The sequence below is a fragment of the Uncinocarpus reesii genome, genomic scaffold (assembly GCF_000003515.1).
Source record: "Uncinocarpus reesii 1704 scaffold_1 genomic scaffold, whole genome shotgun sequence".
Taxonomy (NCBI): Eukaryota; Fungi; Ascomycota; class Eurotiomycetes; order Onygenales; family Onygenaceae; genus Uncinocarpus; species Uncinocarpus reesii.
In genome coordinates this window covers 712,930-734,871 of record NW_003052500.1, presented here as the reverse complement: position 1 = coordinate 734,871, position 21,942 = coordinate 712,930, and the positions used below count along the sequence as shown (strand labels likewise).

Sequence of the window (21,942 nt, the reverse complement as noted above, 5' to 3'; positions counted from 1 at the left end):
ATGGGTTTAACTAATATACTCGCAGCGTTTATCGCTGTGTCCTCTCTTTTCGTCCAGTCACTCGCTTTCAACCCTAATTCCAGAACCAACTTGGTTGTCTACTGGGTATGAGCTAGCCTCTTCACTTTCCTTCGCCTGGTTGATACTGATCCTCTTGACTAGGGCCAAGGATATGCCCAGGAGCGTCTCAGTTATTTCTGCCAAAAGACAAATTTTGATATCATTGTCTTAGGTTTTATCAATGTCTTTCCGGACCAGGGCCCTGGTGGATGGCCAGGCAGTAATTTTGGGAATCAATGCGCCGATGAAAACTACTACACGCCGGATGGGACGAAAACGGAGCTCCTGAGCGGCTGTAGACAGATCGTCGAGGACATTCCAATTTGCAAAGCACTTGGAAAAACCATCTTGCTCTCTCTGGGCGGGGAAGCTCGGGTCCCAGGTGCCTATAAGATCAAGAATGCTAGATCAGCGCTTGATTTTGCGGACTGGCTTTGGCATGCATTTGGCCCACGAAAGCTTGACTGGACCGGTCCTCGCCCATTTGGGGATAACGTCGTGGATGGGTTTGACTTTGACATTGAAACGGGCGGCAGTTTCGGTTTGTTTCTCACCTGCTCCCTGTCAGTTGATTTCGCCGACTCACAAACTATCAGGCTACTCGATTATGGTCAAACGCCTTCGACAGCGCTTTCTTGAGGATCCGCTCAACAGATATTACATCTCCGCTGCCCCTCAGTGCATCCTGCCAGACGCGCAGCTCTCAGACGCCATCGCCAACTCGGCGTTTGATTTTGTCTTTGTCCAGTTCTACAACAATCCGTCATGCTCGGTTAAAAAATGGCTGGCCGACCCCAAATCGGTAACTTACACTGTGGCCGACTGGGCCAAATCCATCCTCCGGAGTGGGAATCCATCGGCTAAGCTTTTCATTGGTCTCCCTGGATCGGAGGATTCGGCCAAGGGCTATTATATCCCGCCTGTTGGTGCTTACAAGCTCATCAACACATTCATGAAGCAGTATCCCAATACAATCGGAGGAGTGATGATATGGGAAGCCACAACATCAGAGAACAATCAGATCAGTGGTAAATCTTACGCAGACATTATGAAGGAATTATTGCTGGTCTGCGATCCAAGCCCGCCAACCAGCACTATTACAACCACGACTGCAACAACTTCCTCGATGACCACTTCATCGATAAGCACGACTTCAGCAACATCCTCAGAGGTGACCACATCGTCTACCATGTCGACAACGAAGGGCAGCTCTACTATCACTACGGAAACCACGTCGTCTACGGAATCAAAGACGCAAGATACCACGACTACGGTGACTTCTGCTTCCAGCTCGGCAACTCAAAGCACCAAGACCACCGAGACCACGACTACTCAGACCTCTGAATCTAAGACCGACTCGACTGAATCTGCTTCCACTGGAACTGTCTCCACCGGATCAGCTTCAGCGACTATTCCTACTGGGTCTGTTTCAACCGGAACTACTTCTGCCACTTTGCCCAGCGAGACTTTGTCCAACACAGTCTCTGACTCTGCCACTGTTCCAACCGGGTCTGTCTCAACAGACACTACTTCGAATGGATCAGCGACTCAGACTCTGTCCAACACTGCTTCTAACTCTGCTACGGCTTCAATTGAAACTTTGCCCACTCAGTCTCAATCCGCTTCGGCTTCTGATTCTTCAACGATAGTGCCAACCGTGCCTTCTGACTCTGCTACCGTACCAACGGGATCTGCTTCAACGGACACCACTTCAAGTGAAATGCCTACTCAGACTCTGACCAACACTCCTTCTGGTTCTGCCACAGTTTCAACTGACACTGCCACAAATAGCGTACCTAGCCAGACTCTGTCCAATACGCCGTCCACCACTGTCCCAACTGGATCTGCATCAACTGACACTACCACGAACGGCTTACCGAGTCAGACTTTGTCCAATACACCCTCTGACTCTGCCACTGTCCCAACTGGATCTGCATCAACTGACACCACATCAAACGGCGTACCTAGCCAGACTCTGTCCAATACACCCTCTAGCTCCGTCACTGTTCCAACCGGGTCTGCATCAACGGATACCACCTCGAACAATTTGCCCAGTCAGACTCTGTCCAATACGCCCTCCGCTACTGTCCCAACCGGGTCTGCATCAACCGACACTGCCACGAACGGCTTACCGACTCAGACTTTGTCCAACTCAGAATCCTCTGGATCGTTGACGGTGCCGACGGGAATGCCTTCTGGATCCACAACAGGCCCAAGTGAATCTGTGCCTACCGGCACTGAGCCTACGGAATCCTTGCCTTCCAATTCGGCGACCGTTCCAACCGGATCTGCTTCTACTGATACATTGTCGAATACCCGCACCCCATCCGCTCCACCATCCGGTTCATCTACGGTTATGACGGGAACGCCTTCTGATTCCGCGACAGCATCACCACCAGGGCCTACGGTCGAACCCTCTCAAAGCACTGGCATCACAAACACTGGCACCCAACCAACCCAGTCTGGCAGCATCCCTACCGACTCTTCTACCGAAGTGGGCAACCCAAGCACTCTCACCACCGCTCCCAACCCGACAATCACAACTGGGCCATCGTCCTCGAAAACTGAAGACCGCACGACAGTGACCACCGTGATCACCACCAGCTACGTCACCATCTGCCCAACCGGCTTCACCACTGTCACCATCACATACACCACAACCTACTGCCCCGAGACCGTCTCGCCGGCACCCACCCAAGGACCGTCCCCCGGATCTCCCGCCCCTCCACCAGAAGACGGCTGGACAACAATTGTCACCGTCTGCCCACAGTGCGCGCCGACACCCACCACCGTCACGCTCACTGTGCCCACGAGATCCGCCTTCCTTCCTGCGCCGACCGAGGCGCTCCCCGTCGTCACCGTGCTCCCGGTGCCAGAGCCGCCGATCAAGAACGTACAGCCTGGCGATGACGAGGAGGGAGAAGCACCGGGTGTCACGGCGACCCCGACAACGGTTACGAAGACATTGGCGTATAATAATCCGGGACAGCCTAGTGGTCCTGCGCCGGTGGAGTCTGGTGTGGAAGCGCAGCCTACAGGTGGCAGTGGCGGTCCTGTGGAGTTTGAAGGTGGTGCGATGAGTGTGAGAGGTTTTGACAAGATGCTGGTGACGATTGGGGTAGCAGTGTTGGGTTTGTATTTGGGGCTTTGATTGATTGATTTTGATTATTTTGTGGGGGAAGTTGGGGGGGTAATGGGTTAATGTTGACATGTCTGTAGTTTATATCTACATTTTTTGTTGTATATAATAGACATTGTATATTCTTTGGTGGAATTATCTTTCTGTCTTTTTAATGATTTCTCTATGCGATTTCTACTATTTCCCACTGTACTTTTTAAGGATGGACTCTAGAAGGTCGCGCGAAGAGATGTTACATAGATTAACCCAAGTCCACTATTAGATCCCTTGAGGATTACACAATGTTCCTCCCAATAGTAGTAGCCCTTTTTTGGTCTATTTTTGTAGAACAAACAACGCCATATACGAATGTGTGAGTAAAAACGAGTGACATTGATTCGATTATGCATGTGAGTAAAGGAGTAGAAAATCAGCCAATCAACTTGTACGCCACTTGGTATAATTGCACCTCCTTTCCTTTACATCCAGCACCCCATACCCAACGGTAAAATCACAAGGAGCCCCCAAACAAAATCTATAAGCTTTTCAAAGGAGATAAGTGGAAACGGGTTTCCAATCGAAAAAAAAAAAAAACGAGCCAGCCAAGAAGTAGAAGTGAAGGCTGTCGGAACAAACGGGGCGTCGTTCGATGTTGATGTGGTGACGGACTGATTTGTCGAGTTCCGAAAGTATAGTATCACTAAACAGTCCTGCTGCCGAGCCGGTATAACGTCAAGAGCCCATTTAATTCACGGAGGTGCTCAAAGCTGGGAAGTGGAAAGTCTTCGAGTTCTCCCCGGTGGGCCGAATCCCAGTGCCGGTGCCGGTGCCAATACCAGTACCGGTTGGTCTGACACCAGTTCCTGTGGGAATTATTCCTGTGCGAGTTGTTGGACCTGGACCGGGAGTGGGAGGAACTTCACTTCGGGTTGGTTGCACAGGAGGCACCGGTGTCCCGGGATGAGTTGGCTGCACAGGAGGCACCGGTGTCCCGGGATGAGTTGGCTGCACAGGAGGCACCGGTGACCCAGGATGAGTTGGCTGCACAGGAGGCACAGGGGGCGCTGGTCGAGTAGGCTCCTCAGGTGGGATACCGCCTCCCGCACCAGGGGGCTGCGGTGGGCCTTCAGAGGGCTTTCCGGGCTGAACAGGGGCACCAGGTGCGGTGCATTGGGGAGGAACAACAGTGACAGTAACGGTTTTGCCTTCCGGAGCTTCTCCGCCCATAGGACGAGCGGCAGCCACAAGGGCGAAAGAAGCAGCAACGAGCACGGAAACTCTCATTTTGATTTGAAACGACGTATAAAGGATATCAGAGAACAATACAAGCCTGGAAGCGATTTTCTGATAGCTTTTCCGCGAAAAACAGAAAGATAGGGAAGCACCTCGAGAAAATGGGCGAACGGCTTTTTGGGCTGGAATTGACGGTTGCTTTTCAAAAGAGGGGAATCCAGACAAGATTCGTTATATATAGGTTGAGCAGTGTTCAAACTTTGAGAGGTTTTCCGCTACCCAAATATGCATCACGTAAGCCCGGTTCTAGGAAGTGGAGGGTTATCTGGCGATCATCGGTGGGCCAATAGCTGCGATGCTGCCCCTGAGTTCTAGAGCGGGACCAGGTGCTAGCTTTGTAACACTGCTAGAAGTACCAGGACAGACTTTCCGGCAGCAGTCGAGGGGGTAATCGAGACCAGGCAGTGAACCGTTCGGTAGCCTTTCCCACTTTGTATGACGTGTAAGCCAGCGTCAACCCCCAACAGTTAAGTTGATGAAACATGGATCAAGTAGCCGGCACAGCAGGTATAAGAGATAAGAGAGACATAAGGAACAACAGGCAACTCAAAAAGTTTCCACTTGGACACGCTTTGCGAGTTCACGCGTGTATCCTTGGAGAATACATATCGTTTGATATGCAACATAGATAGAACATGCAATGCCTCGAAACATTGCAAGCCTTGCTTCCAGTAGCAACTGCTGGGAATTCCGCAATCAACATGGTTGCTCCCATCATCGAGGTCAAGATGATGTCTGGAACCGTTGATGTCAAGAACCACCGTTTGGATGCGTTGGGATGGTTGACGTTGCAAGCAGGCGCTAGGCCCATTGTGGCGAGTTTGCCATGTTTGTCAGCCAGGAACCACGCACCGCTAATCTTCGCTTCTCGCACCCGCGACGGTGAGACTGACGGCGAGCGGGTTGAAACACGCGGTTCATCGACTGCAGGCAGTCGTTTCAATGTGGAGATTTGGTGGACTCACTGGTCATCGATTCCCACAGTCTTGACGCGTCCAGATCTCTCTCTGGTTGATGGGAGGTGGCCGCGGCTGCCAATGGACGCACCTGGTTCGTTGACTCTGCTCCTTGAGAGAGATGCCTTTTTCGCTCTTCGATGAAGTAAAACGTCAGATGTGAAGTTAGTAGCATCTTTGGCTCGACAAATCGATTCTTAGCTTCGTCACTGCCTTGAACCAGTCGCTTCAGATGCCAAAACGATGTGCAGATCTTCCAACATGTCAACATGGTCTAGAACAATCGGGCCTCCATGTTCGAGAACCTGCAATGGGAAAGCAGATTCTTTGTGGGTTTAAATGAAGAAGATCGCAATTCTTGGAGTGCCTTGAAATCCAGAGCACCGATCAACCCTTTTCCAGTTATGTTCGACCGTGCTTCCACAAGCAGATACAAAAAATAAGCCTCAGGGTGCTATGCACTTTCCTACGCCGGCCAGTGATTCAAATTCAACATCTCGCCTGCTAGGCCTTTAATACCACCCAGCTTGCTGACTCTTTAAGGGCTTTCTGTCCCCTGCAAGAGAAACCAACAAGGGTGATAATTGCAGAGGCAACTGTAATCCAAATTTGCCCAAAACAGGGCAGCTCGACTCTGCAGCCATGAAGACTGCAAGTGGTGTAATAATCAGAGTTTTGTTCTGCACTGCAAGAAAGGGCCGAAAGGGAAGTTTAGGGATTTGATACAGCCACATTTTGACAAAGAAGCTTTATGGCGTCACGAACAAGCTTTGGGCTGGCCGCCTTTACCGCGCGTCCTTGACTTCTGCGTTCAGATCAATCCCTGGAGTGATGATACAGAGTTGGAATGGATATCCTCTCAAACGGCGACTGAAGCCTGCCAGATATGAAGCATATCATCCTCACAGATGGAGCATTGATTCGTGGTCTACTTCATCTACGGAAACTGGCAGCCAACGGACGCTAACCGTGATTTTCCACCCTATTTCTGTCTGGCTTCATTTGAGCAAAAGATACATTATATTTGTCTATAAGTATGGCCGTTTTGATTCCCGCAATGATAGCGTACGGAAACCTAAAGATGTGGTCGATCAATCCCACTGCCTTCTTAAAATCGGCTTTGCTTGATCCCACGGACCAGCGACAACGTTCTTATACTTCTGCAACCGAATCAACCACCAACTACAGCCACCCATGGCCAACGCTGTCGAAGGGGCGCCGATGAATATACCTAAGATGGGCCCCTTATAACCACCCTTCAGCGTAACCCCCACTCCCGCTGAGGCGGAGATGACGAGGAACATTGTAAGTATGACATGTCCACGCCAAGAAATTGCGCGAAGATGTCGACGAAATATTGGAAAAAGACCAAATACCTCTATGGAGAAAAGAGTAAGGCTGAACACGTGGGTTGTGGATTTGAGCCGAGAGGCGAGAACGGTGGACGCCATTAAAGCTGCGTTGGTCGAGAGAGAGGCGGGGAATTTAGCAGCTACGGCGCCTGCGCCTGCCGCAGTATTGTTGCTGATATGTTGATTTTCTTCACAGCCGCTGCTGTAGTCAAAGAGAAGATGTTGATTAGCCATGAGCCACAGGACATTGGCCCAGATCGAGTCACTTGTGGTGGATTTTGTGAGAGATTGAAGGATGGGGGAAAGGCCTTGAAGGGCACAGAAAATCAAGAGCGCGGACTTTGCGGTTATCAAGCGGTGCCTCGTGCGTGACGGGAGTTATGGCATGGGAAATCCCGAGACACCAGACTGAGATATCACGTCGGAGAACTTGACAAATCCATTGGAGTTGCTTATGGAAGGGGACCATGGCGAAGCAGGAGATCGTGCTGAGTGCAAGGAAGTCGCTGAGGTGTTGTCGGAAATTGCGCTTGACATGCTGCTTTGCCGGCTTAGTGGGCATCCTATACTAGACAAGCCCAGCGATAGTCCAAGTCCGTGATCAATGGACTTTCTCTTGGAATCTTCGCCCGTGGAAGAGATAGAGCTTGACCCATCGTCCACTGAATCGGAAACAGCAGCATGCGCGAAGCGGACAGCTTCCATTTGAACCTTTCCTTCCCAGTAATTCCAGAGACCCCAGCAGAAAATAGTACATAGAGTCGCCCATGTGACTACCGAGACCGGGCTGACTCTTTCTTGGAAAATCGCGACGAAGCAGCAAAGGAAAATAATGACGGAACAGACGTGTTGTACAATAACGGTAAAATCGGCCACGAGTGGCCAGAAGTCGTAGGGCCGTAATCTGGGATTCCTTTGCAAATGGTCGAGAAAGGTTTCAGTATCTGTGTAATTATCCGGGACTAAATTCATTTACATGTTAGCGTTTGACAACAACAAATAGTCAAGCTCGGCTGCTACACTCGTGCGCTTCGGCTCACTTTGTTTCTTGATGGGAACCAGTAACTTACAAGATTGCTTCACCCATAGCAATTTCTTCCATTGTCGTTTTCTCCGCCGACTCCGCCCACGGTCCCTCCTTAGCTCTCTAACAACTTTCGGCTCTGTTCCAGGTACTGCAGGGGGGGGCCTTAGCGCTGCTACCGCCGCAGGTGTTGCGATAACTCGATTGAGTAAATCAGGGTTGGTGGTCGGGTGGTTATTGGGGACATTGAGCGGCCGCAAGCGCGGCGGGGAGTGAGCAAAGTATGCATCTTCGGGGGCAAGCCGATTCGGGTCTGGCGGAGGGCGTAGAGGCGGACGAGGCTTTAAACCCGCTCGATTTGGATGGGTTTCGACTGGTACGGGTGGAGGGATGGGCGCTGTAGGAGCCCCAGAAGATTGAGGGCGGGAAGTGTTGTTTGGCGTCGGAGGGGGGCTAGCCATCGGAGGCTAGGAGTTGTTATTTACCTGCGCATTGCTGATGAGCTCATGAGACAGACAATCAAAGATGAAGGCCAGCTCTGGAGAGCGTAGCGGACTTTGTGCATTTCTCTGATTACCCAATTGAGCAGTGATACGACCGAACGGCTGATGACGAGTAATTTACCGGTGTAATGAAAATGGTTTATGTAAGCAGTATCACGTGGTGGTCCGCTACTCCCACGTGATAGAGCTCGTCGACCTCACAACCCATCATCAGGTCAACCACCACCATTCTCTTCGGTAGACATCATTTTCGGACGCCATTTGGATAGAAGAACGTGGCACAAGCAAGAAATTGGGAGTCGTGCTGGATTGGGATACACCAGATTCATGGATCGAGCTCGAATCTCTGAATACACGGCCCCGTATCTCCATCTCCCCTGGCAAGCATTGACGTTATGTCTGCTCCCTACAAATACGTGATAATGCTAACTTTGAAGGACAAATTGTATTATTCTGCTAACGATTAGGGCTAGTTTCATAAATATTCCGAGAATGACTCGATGAAGTATTCGTGGACGGGCATAAGTTAATTGCAATCCATGCAGGAGCCTTGGTTAACGTCCTTCATCGCGTTTACCAGTTCAGAAGTGATGCGTCCCGTTCAGACGACAGCGGCATAGGGCTTCTCAGTTTGGCCCTGGGTCAAGGGTTGAGGTGAACGTTCCGCCAAGTGACTCCCAGCCGGTTGCCGATGGTCCCCATCTTCCATTCCACCATTTATGGTACATGCCGTTATTCGTTCCCAAGCCAAAGATGTCAAGGCGACCCCTGCTCCAGGAGACTGCAGCTGGTGCACTGTTGAAGGTACCGCCGAGAGCATCCCAGCCACTCCATCTTTGGCCATTCCAGGATTTGTGGTACATCTGGTTATCAGTGCCAATTCCGAAAATGTCGAGAGTGCCTGCCGTCCGAGACACAACTGCCGGAGGGCTGGTCAGAACACCGCCGAGATTCTCCCATCCAGACGCTGAAGGACCCCATCGAGAGCCATCCCACCACTTGTGATATAACGCATTGTCTGTTCCCAGGCCGAAGATGTCGAGCCGGTTGGCACTCCAGGCCACAGCGACTGGTTGACTGTTGAAGGTTCCGCCGAGAGCTTCCCAGCCAGTCACGGAGGGTCCCCATCGAGAACCGTCCCACCATTTGTGGAACATCTGGTTGTCAGTGCCGAGACCGAAAATATCGATACGATTTGGGCCCCACGAAACAGCACTCGGAGGGCTACTGAAAACGCCACCAAGATTCTCCCACCCCGAAACCGATGGGCCCCATCGAGAGCCATCCCACCACTTATGCAGCATCTGATTGTTTGCTCCGAGTCCAAAGATATCAAGTCGATTTTCAGCCCATGAGATGGCAGACGGGCGGGAACTGAAGACACCCCCCAAAGCCTCATAGCCAGTGGTGGAGGGACCCCAGGCTGATCCGTTCCAATATTTGTGGTACATTTGGTTGTCTGTACCTAGGCCAAAGACGTCAATTCGGTTGTCTCCCCAAGAGACCGCAGTTGGCTGGCTGCTGAAAGTGCCTCCGAGATGTTCCCAGTCATTTTGCGAGGGACCCCACTGTCTCTGATACCATTTGTGGTATAGAGCATTGTTTGTTCCTAGCCCAAATACATCGAGTCGGCCAGATGACCAAGAAACTGCTGTTGCAGCGATATTGTGCAGAAGCTCGAGAGCCTGCGGCGTCGTCGCGGCGATACGCATGGTTGAAAGTCCCTCACTCGATTATTAGCTCTAGAGAGAAATATGGGTTAGCGGTTGGGCCCAACGATACAATGACGAGGCTTCCTCGGTGAGATCCTTACCGTGCACGGAGTATCGAGATGGAAAAAGGAGAAGCACACTGCCTGAGAGCTCATTGCAAAATGTAGCGGGAGATAACCGGCCTTTAAGTATTTGCTGCCAAGTCAAGACCATATCTTCATTTTGCGTCATGGAAGGTCTCACGTCGCTCGTTTTCCCGGCAACTCAACACTTCAACAACTTGCATGGCCCACATATGGCGAATGTAACGTGAACACGGCGATACGAAGCGTGGAGTACAATTCAAGAGGCAGATTAAAAAATTCCTCAGGTCAACCGAATACTTCGTAGTATCACGACGAAAGAAAGGATCAGGTGTTCCGGGAAATGTCCGGGGTTTGGTCGCAAAAGGTATGGATGGGGCTGGCTGCAGCTGCAGCTGCAGAGTGCAGTGGCCGAGACTCGTCTATACTTACTTCCATTAAGTGGAGTCCATGAATACCAAGGAACCTCCCTGATTTACCTTGCAGAATGCTTGTCCAAAACCTAGGCAGGGGTACCCGGATACCTTCTCAGCGCTTGGGCAAAATAAAACAAACTGACTTTTCACCGGCCCAAGCATGTTGTCGAAACCCGGGTCATATTATGCATTTTCCTCCTCTTGACACTTGTTCCTCTGAGACCCCAGTACCTTACGTTTCCAAGTATCTGGGCGGGCACCATCTGGGTGGCTTGCCTTGGCTTTTGTGCAACATTAATCGAATTGAAACATGGGCGCAACGCTGTCCTTGGCCCGATGACCGGCCAAGGATATGTCCATGCAGCTCCTTTCCTTCGTGGAATTCAAAAATAGTCGAGTCCTGCTGGCTTGATTTGCGACTGCGCAGTGTCCACGTATTGACACCTCATGTCAATGACTTCTCACCGTTGTATAAAGGCGATCCTTCGCGTATATGTGCGTTAAGCTGTGCATCGCAGTTCTTGCACCGAGAGGACCTTCCCATCTCTCATGTTCATCAAATACCCAAAGGACCATATCACGACGAGGAATCCTTCCCTTCGGTTCCCCGCATATTTAAGAACCGACGTGGCACGGTGGGGTCAGAGGAAAAGCGCTGATATTCTTGTAACCTCAGACACATCCGCCTTCATCTTGGCCACGGCCTTCTTAGGCATTTGGTTGCCATCCAGACGCCGAGTTCTCGAAAATCACCTCGAGGTGTCGCAAGATTGGTCACTTTCTACGAAAACCTGCCTCCTGGCATTGCTAAAGACTTTGGGGGGTGTAGTAAGGCTGGTCGAGACGGTTCAACAAAGAACGTGCCCAGCGCATATGCACCGTGTGCACCTAGATCCTGTCGGCATGGCGAGTCCACCGTGTCACAACCGGCCTGCCCGGGAAGGCGAAATCAAAATGCGGCTGGCTGACCTTCGGATATGGCAATACTGCATGGATGCCTGCACATTTCAAGAGCGTCGTGACGCCATTCTTGACCCGATTTGCCTCCGTCGAGTCTCCATACTCTTGTGGAAGACGCTCAGAATCCTTCATGATGAAGCGATCGAGCATGGTCAGGGGTTCGCGGTTATTTGGGTCGAGACCCATCTGATATCCCTTGCCCCAGCCGGGTAAGCACGGATCTCTTGGTAAGACAGTTAAGCGAAGATCCGCATAATTGCCTGATTTCTGAGATGTCCCGAAAAGGCGAGGCAGGATGCGGGAGCTTGAGGGGTCGGGATTCACTGGATCCTTTCGGTGGTCATCCTTTCTGGTTTGTGATGTCACGGCACTATAAATGTGTTGATTCCTTGAAGAGGAGTGGAATGGGTTAAACTGATTCTGAGCATCGATTTCTGTCTGAGTTGAAGTCCATCTATCCCTTCCTAATATTCGAAACCTAGGCTCTGATTCGTACACAAGTGAAATGACACAGATATAATCAACACAAGGTAATCCTAACAATTGAACAAATTGGGGATCAAAATTATACCTCCACGGTAGTGTTCACGATAACAATCTATTATTATTCAAAAGCAGATGTAAGTAGTAAAACAAAAGATCTAGGGGAATCTTTGAGAAATCCAACAATCCAACTATGACAAAAAGCCCGCCAAGACGAAAGCGAATCAAAATGCCAATATCCAATTAAGTAGACGGCGATTCGACCTCTGTCCGTGCCGCATTTCGTAACTCATCTCGGTACGTGGCAAATCGGGTAGCAGTAGCATTTTCAATACTCCGCCGTCGACCCCAATCTTGCGGTTGCCGTTTTAAGAATGCTCCGACAGCGCCTAGATAGCCTTCATGACGGAGGAAGTAGGCCTGCTTCTCTCCCTTGGACCAGAAGCGTATGGCGTAGGAGAGTGTGTTCATGGTTTGGCGGTGTCCCCGGATGAACGACCCTCCGAAATAGATGTGTTTGATTTGGTGCTTTTCCGACTGGAGATAGGCAATTTGGCCAATATTGTTACTAAATAATTATCAGCCGTCAAGTCATTGGTAAAGGAGGACCGCAATAGAACGGCGAACGAACCTGATGGCGAAAAGCAAGCTTCGGCTAATATCCTCACGACGGAATTGTGACACGTCGCGTTCGGATTCTGTATCGCTCTGAGCAAGGGATTCATGATCTTTGGCACTGCGTTCCGCTAGACGCTGCATTTTAAATACTTTGCCAAAGGTACTGGCGATGGTCGACGATTTTAGGCCGATCTTCGAATAGTCCGTGCCATATATATCGCCAACCAACATGTCTACTCCGCTATTGTCTCCTATTTCGGCCATTGCGAGCATTTCATCGAACGTCCGGGCGCCCGTCAGGAGAGACATAAGGCCCCAAAAAGTACCTCCACCCAACGATGTGCCCCCAACACGTTCAAAGCGCCTTGGGCCGGAAACCTTGACCATCGACACCCCGGAACCAATATTCACGAGGAGGTAGGGGTAAACATCTGTTCGAGCTTCGGCGAACTCCATGGGCGATGTCTCGCTGTAGGTGAAGACCTCGTTTGGGATCTCGGTGATGAAGAAGTCAAGCCCTGCTCCATCTCTGGTTAAACTGCGTTCACAAGATATCCGATAGTAAATCATACCAATGATCAAGCACTCCATCTCATCCTCCCTGATGATGTCAACGCCTAGTTCCTCTTTCAAGTGGTCGTAGTACTTAAAAGCGCCTCCTCCAGTGGCCATAATACAAAGGGGGCCTGGTGCGGAGCCATTGAGCTTCCGGTGATTCTCTTTTAGCCGTTTGAGAAACTCGATACATAAATCGATTCGATCGGTCTCGAAGTTTAGGAAATTCAGTCTGCCGCCATCCGAAGAACCGAGCTCTGGGGAGAAGTAAACGAGCTTTGCGAGCGACCCTCCGATCTAGCGGTGGCGAAGATATCAGCAAATTTTGGCCAAGACAGGAGCAGGGTGAAGACGGCATGCAGCCGCAAGCGCGTGGATGTGCAAGTGAATTTATTTTTGGCGGCTTTTCGGGGGTCAGACAGCAAAAGGAAGCTTACATCGACTGCAACGTGACTAACGACGTCGGTGTGATGGGGTAGCCGGATATCCTTGTGCTCGTAATGGATGCCGTCCGAGCCATCGACAGGAACTCCGTTCTGCTCTGGCGGCTGTTCGTCCACAATAAACGCCCCCTTCACATTGATCTTCACGGGCCCTGGATGCAAGATGGCTTCCTGCAGTCGCTGGACGGCGGCATGGTCTTCCTGGAACTTGTGAGTCTTGGATCGGGAGGCATCCGGGTTCGCGGCTGAGCTCGTCGACAGCGACATGACGGATTCTTCATTTGCAGCGGGGATCCTGTGCACTCGAAGGGCGGGTTGGATTGATGGACGTCGTGCTGGGGGCGATGCGGGCTTTTCTGGGGTTGAGATGCCTCGCCGTGCCCACGCTTACGGCGTATATCTCCTTCTGGCCGGCAACCGACTAGTCAAGTTGGCTCGAGCTGGATGGAATCGTCGTTGACCGAGGAAAAGAAGAGGCGATGGGCTGCACACTGGCGGGTGTCGGCGATCTGGCCGAGGGATCTGTTCTCCAGACCCGACGGCCCATCCTTTTGTGAATCTGAGCCGGTCTCATGAAGATAACTAAATTCGGGAACTCGTAACTGACTACAGTGTTATGGAGTTGGTGAAATGGCTCTCCTTCCGGCTCATCGCCAGCCGGGATTACCTGCTTCCAATTCCTACGGGAAAAGACAACACTCCAGCAACTCAAGTGATGATTTTCTCGCTGGAATTCGCCAACCCACTAACTAGTTAGTTGATGCAGTTGCTTTCGCTCTCAACCATTCGGGTCTTCAACAGCTCCCGGTTGGTGGCAACTGTCTTCGAATATGCTCATGGCGCTCATCAGTGATTCCTGCGCTGTTTTGATATCATTTTCTGGTCGAAATTTCCCGGCGAGCGTATATTCTCTACTGCAGCTGCCGTTGCATCCTGACTGATCCTGCCGTTGAAGCTTCCGGCTCTGCAGTATGTGAACAATATATGTTGTTTCTTGTACTTTCTTCCTTTGCCTCTGTGCATGGAGCTCGTTGCGGTTTCAAAAGACAGCGCCTTTTGATGACGGGAATTGTGTAGCTAGCTTCACGTCTCTCCTATGCCACATACCCGGCCACTTGGTCCACTGGGGCAGCTCAGTTTTCATCCGTTTCCTGTCCACGACAATATCAAAGTATCTCCTGTGTTTATTGCCTGCAATGCGCCTGATTCCGGTAGCTACTTTGATCTCCGGGGTGAGCGCGAATATTGTTGTCAAGCATGCCCTGCTTCGATGTGACCCTACCATTCCAATGTCGACGAGATGCATGCGCGGCCAGATTTGCACTCCATACGGAACGTGAGTTTATTTCGGGGTAGTCTAGCAGTCACCTTGCTAACGACGAAAGCAAAGCTGTGAGCCTAGCCGAGTAGATCCTGGTGGGAGACCGTGGCCTGTATCAGTGCAGCTCGATACCATCCCTCCTCCCACTTGTCCCTCACCGAACGCAATGGGCAGGCGTTCGTTGAGACGGTTGCTAGTCGATTCAATTGTTGGCAAGTTGGAAAATCATGGGACCTTGCCTGGAGCGCTCGATCCTATCTGGTCCGTTTGCTTTTTGTTCCTGTCCTATGTCCTATCTAAGCTCGAGCCCGGATATCGGACCATTGATTTATCGATCAACAACCTCAAGTATAAATGGCAGCTAATAAAGGAGTTTTAACCTTCAGTGAAATGCCCGCGCAGGATTCAATAACACCTGAACACACCGACGCAGATGCAGATGACAGCCCAGAATCTATTAACCCGCCAGATTTAAGTGCACGTGCAGACGATCCAACTCGTAGCCTCGACGCCTACAAGTATGCCCGGGTGTAGACGATGGCATCATTGAGCTCACGGATGACGGTCATTGCGGCTCGACGCATGGACACACTCTGTGCGGACCCTGGCCAAAAGGCAGCTGTTGTTCGCCGTTTGGTGTTAGTACCATCCTTGGTTTGCGACTGGGATCATTCACTGACCTTACTGTAGATCTGTGGGAATACAACCTCACATTGCGGATACGGCTGTCAATCAGGTCCGTGCCTTCAGGAGGCCCTTCTTAAACCTCCTCGCCCAATGGCGTTCCGACCCGAGGGCGTCGCTGGATCATTTCGCATCGTTGGTCGATCTGGTGTGCCCCCCATGATTGCTGTTCTTTTGCCAAATGGACAGGTTGCTTTTGCGGATAAGGTTGAGAACTATACAGAATTGACATTAGATAACGGAAGATATGCGTATTCTGCCGAGTATGACCCATCGACGGGGTCTTTGTTTCCGCTAAGCTACAAGGTCTGATATGTCTTCATTTTCCGTTTGGGCGACAAGGTGGCTGAGGATTAATCTAGACAAACGCATTCTGTAGTGGCGGAACATTTTTGAGCGATGGGCAGGTACTCTCAGTCGGAGGAAATGGCCCGTTAAAATGGATGGACCCTACCGTTGACGACGGCTTCAAGGGAATTCGTTATTTGAAACGACAGTTTGATGATGACAGGTTCGACGGAGGATCGTGGGTGGAGCCGGGTCACTTATTGTCGACGAGCAGATGGTACCCGAGTGTGCAAACCCTTGCTGATGGCACGGTGTTTGTCGTCTCCGGCAGTTTAAATGGAGACGATCCGAGTATCATTCAAAACAATAACCCAACATATGAACTCCTTGACAAGTACGGGCTTCCCTACGGAGTCAGCCACGAACTTCCAATCCTCGAAAGGAACCAGCCGTATTATATGTACCCGTTCCTCCATCTTTTGAACGACGGCACCCTTTTCATTTTTGTTTCTAGGTCGGCAGAAATTTTTGACGTTGATAATGGGATTACAGTCAAATCTTTGCCAGATCTACCTGGTGACTATCGAACCTACCCTAATACAGGAGGAAGTGTGCTTTTGCCCCTCCATAGCTCAAACAAGTGGGAGCCAAAAATCATGATTTGTGGCGGCGGTGCGTTCCAAGACCTCCGCAGCCCTAGTGACCCGACGTGTGGGTTTATCCGGCCTCTATCCAAGCATGCTAGGTGGGAAATAGAAGCCATGCCGGGCGGAAGAATCATGGGTGAAGGGATACTACTACCTGACGGAACAGTCCTCTGGATTAATGGCTGCAGCACCGGTGCTCAGGGATATGGAGTAGCAGAGAGCCCTATCCACGAACCATGGATTTACCGTCCCCATGGGCCTCGGAGAAGTAGGTGGGCCGTTGGAGGCACTAGCAAAGTACCGCGAATGTATCACTCTGTGGCACTCTTGTTGCTTGACGGCACTGTGCTGGTTGCAGGGTCCAATCCTGTCGAGCAACCTGTTCTAGTTGCGAACCCGACTGATCCAAGATATGCGTTTCCCACCGAGTTTCGGGTCGAAATCTATACGCCTCACTACCTTATGAATGGCAAAGCAAACAAGAGGCCGCGGAATGTCTTGATTTCAACAAACTATCTTGAGGCTGATGGCAGTCGATTCCGTATTAGCTTCCATAGCACTCAACGTGCCCGAAAAGTGAAAGTTGTGCTTTACCACGGAGGGTTCGTTACTCACAGCGTTCACATGGGACATAGGATGATCATACTAGACCATCAAGGATGGAAGCCTCGGAGAAGGAGGCAAAAGCTCTCGGTTACGATGCCACCGAACAATAATATTGCGCCTCCAGGGCCTTATGTGATATACGTAGTGGTCGATGGCATACCAAGCGAAGGACAGTTTGTTATGGTGGAATGAATGAATTCGCAATCAAGTTGAGGAGGACGAGGCCACAGTTTCGGCAGGACGAGGACAACCATGTGTCGCTATAAATTAGACTTGATCCGTGTAACTATGTCGATGATGAACCAACATCGGATTAGCTAACTATATATAATCAAGGAGGCTTTAGTCAACCTTGCGATTCACTGGACATCCCACGCTCTCGAAACAAGTAGAAGTAGTCAGGGCATCCTTGAGCTTACTAGTTAACCGCCTGTGCCATTGCCCCTTGCCATAGAATTTGTCGAATGTTAGTTATAGACAGGTGACTGCCATAACTCCTTCCTCCGTAAATATCAACCGTTCCAGCTCTCTCCAAGTTCTCCGCGTTCATATCAAATTATCACCGCAAACGACAGTTCTAATAATAGCTTTGGCGGAGACAAAGTTTAGCCGTTGATCGGTCCGTTGCGATGCCAAGTTCGGGCGACAGCACACGATCCGCGTTTTGTCAACCTCACAATAATGCCTGACAAGAGGCATTCATACCAAGTACGGAGGCGCTGTTATGGCGAGATTGGGCGCCTTGTCCGTGTCTCAGCACTGTATGATTGCCTCAGCCGGCATGTGTTGAACTGGGCAAGACAGGAGAATGCGTCCGGGCGGTCCAACGGTGTTTCGGGTTCTCTGCCCGTTACCTTTCTTGAGGTATTGACGGTGGACTATCCGTTTCTTTTCCTTTTTAAATGTGCTGATATCCGAATCGGCCCGATGGAATATGGATATGCGCAATCTGAACTGTTTTTGAAGGGCTTTGTCCAAGCTGCAGCTCGCCTGCTTGCTTGCGCTGTTCTCAAAAGGGCAGAGGGTCTCGTTTTTGGCTCTCGCACGGCCTATTGCGGCTCATGTCTCCATGGCGACAGTTGCAATGTCCTGCATCCTAGACGGGAAGATCAAGATGCTTTGTCTCGTGAAGCCTGCTCGCTTAGTCGTTAGCTCTGGGAATCACAAGATCTGCCGGCTTTTCTCTCTCACCTGTTGAAAACTGGATCTCTTCTCTTTCATCACCTTCATCTCCATCTCTTCTGCATCCAGAGCAAGCAAGTGGAAAGAAATCCCCAGTTCACAGAGTATCTTTGGCCCCCATTGTCTCTGCATTTCCTAAAGCGGGAATTCTCACGTCTTCCCAGGACAAAAAGTCACGGGATGCCCAACACCACTGAGAATATCTGGACTTTTGCACTTGTTTTCTTCATCATCATCGGTCTTCTCTTCTCCATCCTCTTTACTGTTCTCTTCTGCTCCCTCCGTCGCTCCTCGGATCCAGAAGAGCCAGCCAGCGCCGATATTCCTCCTGAGGCCGCTGCTGAACCTGAGGAAGCATAGTGATTTGACAGAAAGTCAGCCGCTGAGTTTTAGAGGTATGTCGTGTCCCCCTCACTGCAGAATTTCTCCCACTGTTTACACCACTCGAGTTTTCTCTTTTTCGACGAAGTGATTGAGAGGCAGCCCAAACTGGCGTTGTATCTCTTTTTCTCTTTTCTGTTTGATCTTCTTGCTGTTCCTAAAGAAGCTCCTCTGTTGTCTCTGGATCTGTTGGTAATCAGCTGCTCTTCTCTATCATCTCCTGCACAGTTCCCATTCTCGTCTCAACATTCACTATCGTCTGTATTATCAAACAAGCCTTGAAGTTGTGTTCCCTTTCCAAGGGGATTGCTGATCATTATTTTCAAAGCTCAGTTTCTGTTGCTAACTGTGGTCACAATTATTTAGCTGTTCACCTTTCGTCGTATCAGGTTCTCGTCCCTACTTTCAATGTGAGTTTTTCTCTTTCAACTTTTCTGTTTCCAACTCTGTTTCCCTCTTGTCCTTTTGTGTTTACATTTTATGTTTCTTTCAACCCTGGTGGCTGTCCGACGCGTCGTCAATTTCAATCGAACGTCTCCCACCCCTAGCACCCTGTTCAAGTCCTTTTTACGCGTCGGGTAAAGTTTTGTTGCCAGGTATTAACGTGAAGTTTATAGCAAGATGGCGAGCCTTGACATTGACTCCGCCGCCACGGCGATCAAAGAAGTATCTGAGGCTTTTAAGCTCAACGGAAATATGAATGCTGAAGCTGCCGCTTTGGCTCGCGAAAAGGGCTGGGGTGCACCTCAGTCTTATAATTATGATGCTTACAATACTAAACCCCAAGCTGGCGTGGGCCCGAATGGTGATTATGATGTTTCTGTTTGGGCCTCCAATGGTGCCAAATACGAATGGAAGGATGAGTATGGTGACGTTGGCCCCCGAAATGAAGAGCTTGAGCAAATGCTCTTCCGCGACGAATACATTAATCGTGCTGGAGAATTGTTTCGAACGTAAGTTTTATTGGTTTCTAGATTCTGGTCTCTTCGCTAAAAGCCTTATCATTTAGCCTGCGCGAAATCAAAGTGACTGCTGAGACTACTCACCAACCAGAACCCATCAAGAGTGTAAGTCCCTTAACCATGCTGAATTGCCAGACAGTAAAAACTAATTACGTCCAGTTCGATGACGCCGGCCTTCACCCAGTCGTGCTTGAAAACGTGAAGCATTGCGGCTACGAAGTTCCCACTCCTGTCCAAGCTTATGCTATCCCAGCTGTTTTGACTGGCTATGATTTAATTGCCGTTGCCCAAACTGGTAAATCTGTCTTCATTCAATGACCTTTACTGAAAACATTCATCCACTGACTAGAGATCTCCTTTAGGCTCCGGTAAAACAGCTGCATTCTTGATTCCGGTTATTTCCAAGTTGATGGGAAAGGCAAAAAAGCTCGCAGCTCCGCGTCCGGACCTCACTAATGGTTTTAATGAGAGTGTTGATGCCGTTCGTGCCGAGCCATTAGTACTCATTGTTGCTCCGACACGCGAGTTGGCCACTCAGATTTTTGACGAGGCTCGTCGTCTCTGCTACCGCTCTATGCTTCGTCCTTGCGTTATTTACGGCGGTGCACCTACTAGAGAGCAACGTATCGATTTGCATAAAGGATGCGATATCCTCATTGGAACTCCCGGAAGAATCTTGGATTTTATGGCCAAACCCCATTTGTTGTCGCTTAACAGAGTCAAGTACACCATCATTGACGAGGCCGATGAGATGTTGCAGTCTGACTGGGAACGTGAATTTACCCAAATCATGTCCGGTGGAGGTGAGTGACCCCAACCCGGGTGTTAAAATGGAACGGAATGTTGACCATAGATGTTAGATGTTAACGAGGACGCCGATCATCGTTATATGATGTTTTCTGCTACCTTCAACAAGGCATGCCGTCAGCTCGCTCGTCGTTTTCTTTCTACCGACCATGTCCGTATTCGCGTTGGTCGCGCCGGAAGTTCTCACTTGAATGTGACGCAGCAAGTACGTTTCATGTCTCCTTTGTCTTTTTCAACTACTTGCTAATAATTACAAGGTTATTTTCACCGAGGACGACAAGAAAAGAAAGGCTCTTTACGATTTGATTCTCTCTATGCCGCCGTCCCGGACTTTGATTTTTGTCAACAGCAAGCCGCAGGCTGATTTAATCGATGATTTCCTTTTCAACAACGGTTTGCCAAGTACTTCTATCCATTCTGATCGCACTCAGCGCGAACGTGAGGACGCAATGTAAGTTTCCCCTGCTCATGACTCTCCAGAACCAATATAGCTGATTGTCAAATAATAGCCGTGCCTTCCGTACCGGTGTCTGCCCAATCATGGTTACTACGGGTGTCTCCGCACGCGGTCTCGATATCAGGCATGTGATGCACGTCATCAATTTCGATTTACCAAGCGTGGACCATGGTGGTATCGATGAATACATCCATCGCATTGGTATGCCCAGTTTTCAGTATCTAAAGGAATTATGTACGTCTTCTAATGGTTATTTAGGGCGAACCGCACGTATTGGAAACCAAGGTCTCGCAACTTCTTTCTACAACGATGATCGGAACTCCGCTATCGCGCCTGATCTGGTCAAAGTTCTCCTTGAATGCAAGCAGGCCGTTCCGGATTTCCTTGAGCCGTACGCTCCGGGCAACGGAGAACTCGAATGGAACGACGATACCGATGGAGAAGGAGACGATGAGGAAGTTCCTGGCGATGCAGCTTGGGGTGCTGATGCTGGTGGTACCGCGGGATGGGGTGAAAACGCTGCACCAGCTGCCGAACCTGAACCTGAGGCCGCTGGCTGGAATGCGGGTGACTCCGGTGCCGCCTGGTAAACTTACTGACCACTGTCCGCCTTAAGTTGTCCCTGACGATGCAGTCGTTTCCGTTTCCGTTACCAATTCGACCTACGAACAGCAATGCCTGCAGAAGAGGAAGAGTCGAGAGAGCACAAATCTGGTGAGTTGTCTAGTTGAGGGTCTTTCCAACTGTAGATTCTCGACGCCGACTTGGTGGATGAGTTTGCCTGTTCTCTTCTATCTCTCCGTTCTGTTCTCCTAAAGGCACTGACTGATACTGGGAATCTGCTGCGTTACAATGAAACTTGGCAGGACTTGGGGGATTTTCTTCATTTTAAAAAAACCGAGTCTAGTGAAATGGATCGTAGATAGTCTAGCTAGTCCGAAATTGAATGCTCCTTCACTAGCACCGACGTTTTGACAGCCTCCAGCTTCCTCCTTGCCCAGTCCTCACGCGTCTCAAACACCTGATTAAAC

General features: G+C 50.3%; 8 protein-coding genes across 8 annotated transcripts; 3 read left to right on the top strand and 5 right to left on the bottom strand.

Moving 5' to 3' along the window:
• UREG_00414 (uncharacterized protein) lies at positions 1-3,211 on the top strand (the record flags this gene model as incomplete). The annotated part of the gene is made up of 3 exons (XM_002540855.1): positions 1-105; positions 163-601; positions 657-3,211. The coding sequence occupies 3 exons, from the start codon at positions 1-3 to the stop codon at positions 3,209-3,211; spliced, it is 3,099 nt and encodes a 1,032-aa protein (XP_002540901.1).
• A 711-nt stretch (positions 3,212-3,922) lies between these two features.
• On the bottom strand, positions 3,923-4,462 carry UREG_00413 (uncharacterized protein; the record flags this gene model as incomplete). The annotated part of the gene is made up of 1 exon (XM_002540854.1): positions 3,923-4,462. The coding sequence occupies one exon, from the start codon at positions 4,460-4,462 to the stop codon at positions 3,923-3,925; it is 540 nt and encodes a 179-aa protein (XP_002540900.1).
• Positions 4,463-6,518: 2,056 nt separating this feature from the next.
• Positions 6,519-8,264, bottom strand: UREG_00412 (uncharacterized protein; the record flags this gene model as incomplete). The annotated part of the gene is made up of 3 exons (XM_002540853.1): positions 6,519-7,087; positions 7,184-7,741; positions 7,850-8,264. The coding sequence occupies 3 exons, from the start codon at positions 8,262-8,264 to the stop codon at positions 6,519-6,521; spliced, it is 1,542 nt and encodes a 513-aa protein (XP_002540899.1).
• Positions 8,265-8,932: 668 nt separating this feature from the next.
• UREG_00411 (uncharacterized protein) lies at positions 8,933-10,018 on the bottom strand (the record flags this gene model as incomplete). Its single annotated transcript, XM_002540852.1, has 1 exon — positions 8,933-10,018. One exon carries the CDS (start codon positions 10,016-10,018, stop codon positions 8,933-8,935), a length of 1,086 nt encoding a protein of 361 aa, XP_002540898.1.
• Positions 10,019-11,405: 1,387 nt separating this feature from the next.
• UREG_00410 (uncharacterized protein) lies at positions 11,406-11,627 on the bottom strand (the record flags this gene model as incomplete). The annotated part of the gene is made up of 1 exon (XM_002540851.1): positions 11,406-11,627. One exon carries the CDS (start codon positions 11,625-11,627, stop codon positions 11,406-11,408), a length of 222 nt encoding a protein of 73 aa, XP_002540897.1.
• A 576-nt stretch (positions 11,628-12,203) lies between these two features.
• Positions 12,204-13,843, bottom strand: UREG_00409 (uncharacterized protein; the record flags this gene model as incomplete). The annotated part of the gene is made up of 3 exons (XM_002540850.1): positions 12,204-12,528; positions 12,592-13,430; positions 13,571-13,843. The coding sequence occupies 3 exons, from the start codon at positions 13,841-13,843 to the stop codon at positions 12,204-12,206; spliced, it is 1,437 nt and encodes a 478-aa protein (XP_002540896.1).
• Positions 13,844-15,674: 1,831 nt separating this feature from the next.
• UREG_00408 (uncharacterized protein) lies at positions 15,675-17,314 on the top strand (the record flags this gene model as incomplete). Its single annotated transcript, XM_002540849.1, has 2 exons — positions 15,675-15,844; positions 15,961-17,314. 2 exons carry the CDS (start codon positions 15,675-15,677, stop codon positions 17,312-17,314), a joined length of 1,524 nt encoding a protein of 507 aa, XP_002540895.1.
• Positions 17,315-19,306: 1,992 nt separating this feature from the next.
• On the top strand, positions 19,307-21,501 carry UREG_00407 (uncharacterized protein; the record flags this gene model as incomplete). The annotated part of the gene is made up of 8 exons (XM_002540848.1): positions 19,307-19,638; positions 19,695-19,752; positions 19,807-19,942; positions 20,010-20,450; positions 20,508-20,659; positions 20,712-20,905; positions 20,964-21,145; positions 21,170-21,501. The coding sequence occupies 8 exons, from the start codon at positions 19,307-19,309 to the stop codon at positions 21,499-21,501; spliced, it is 1,827 nt and encodes a 608-aa protein (XP_002540894.1).
• Between the last annotated feature and the right edge of the window lie 441 nt (positions 21,502-21,942).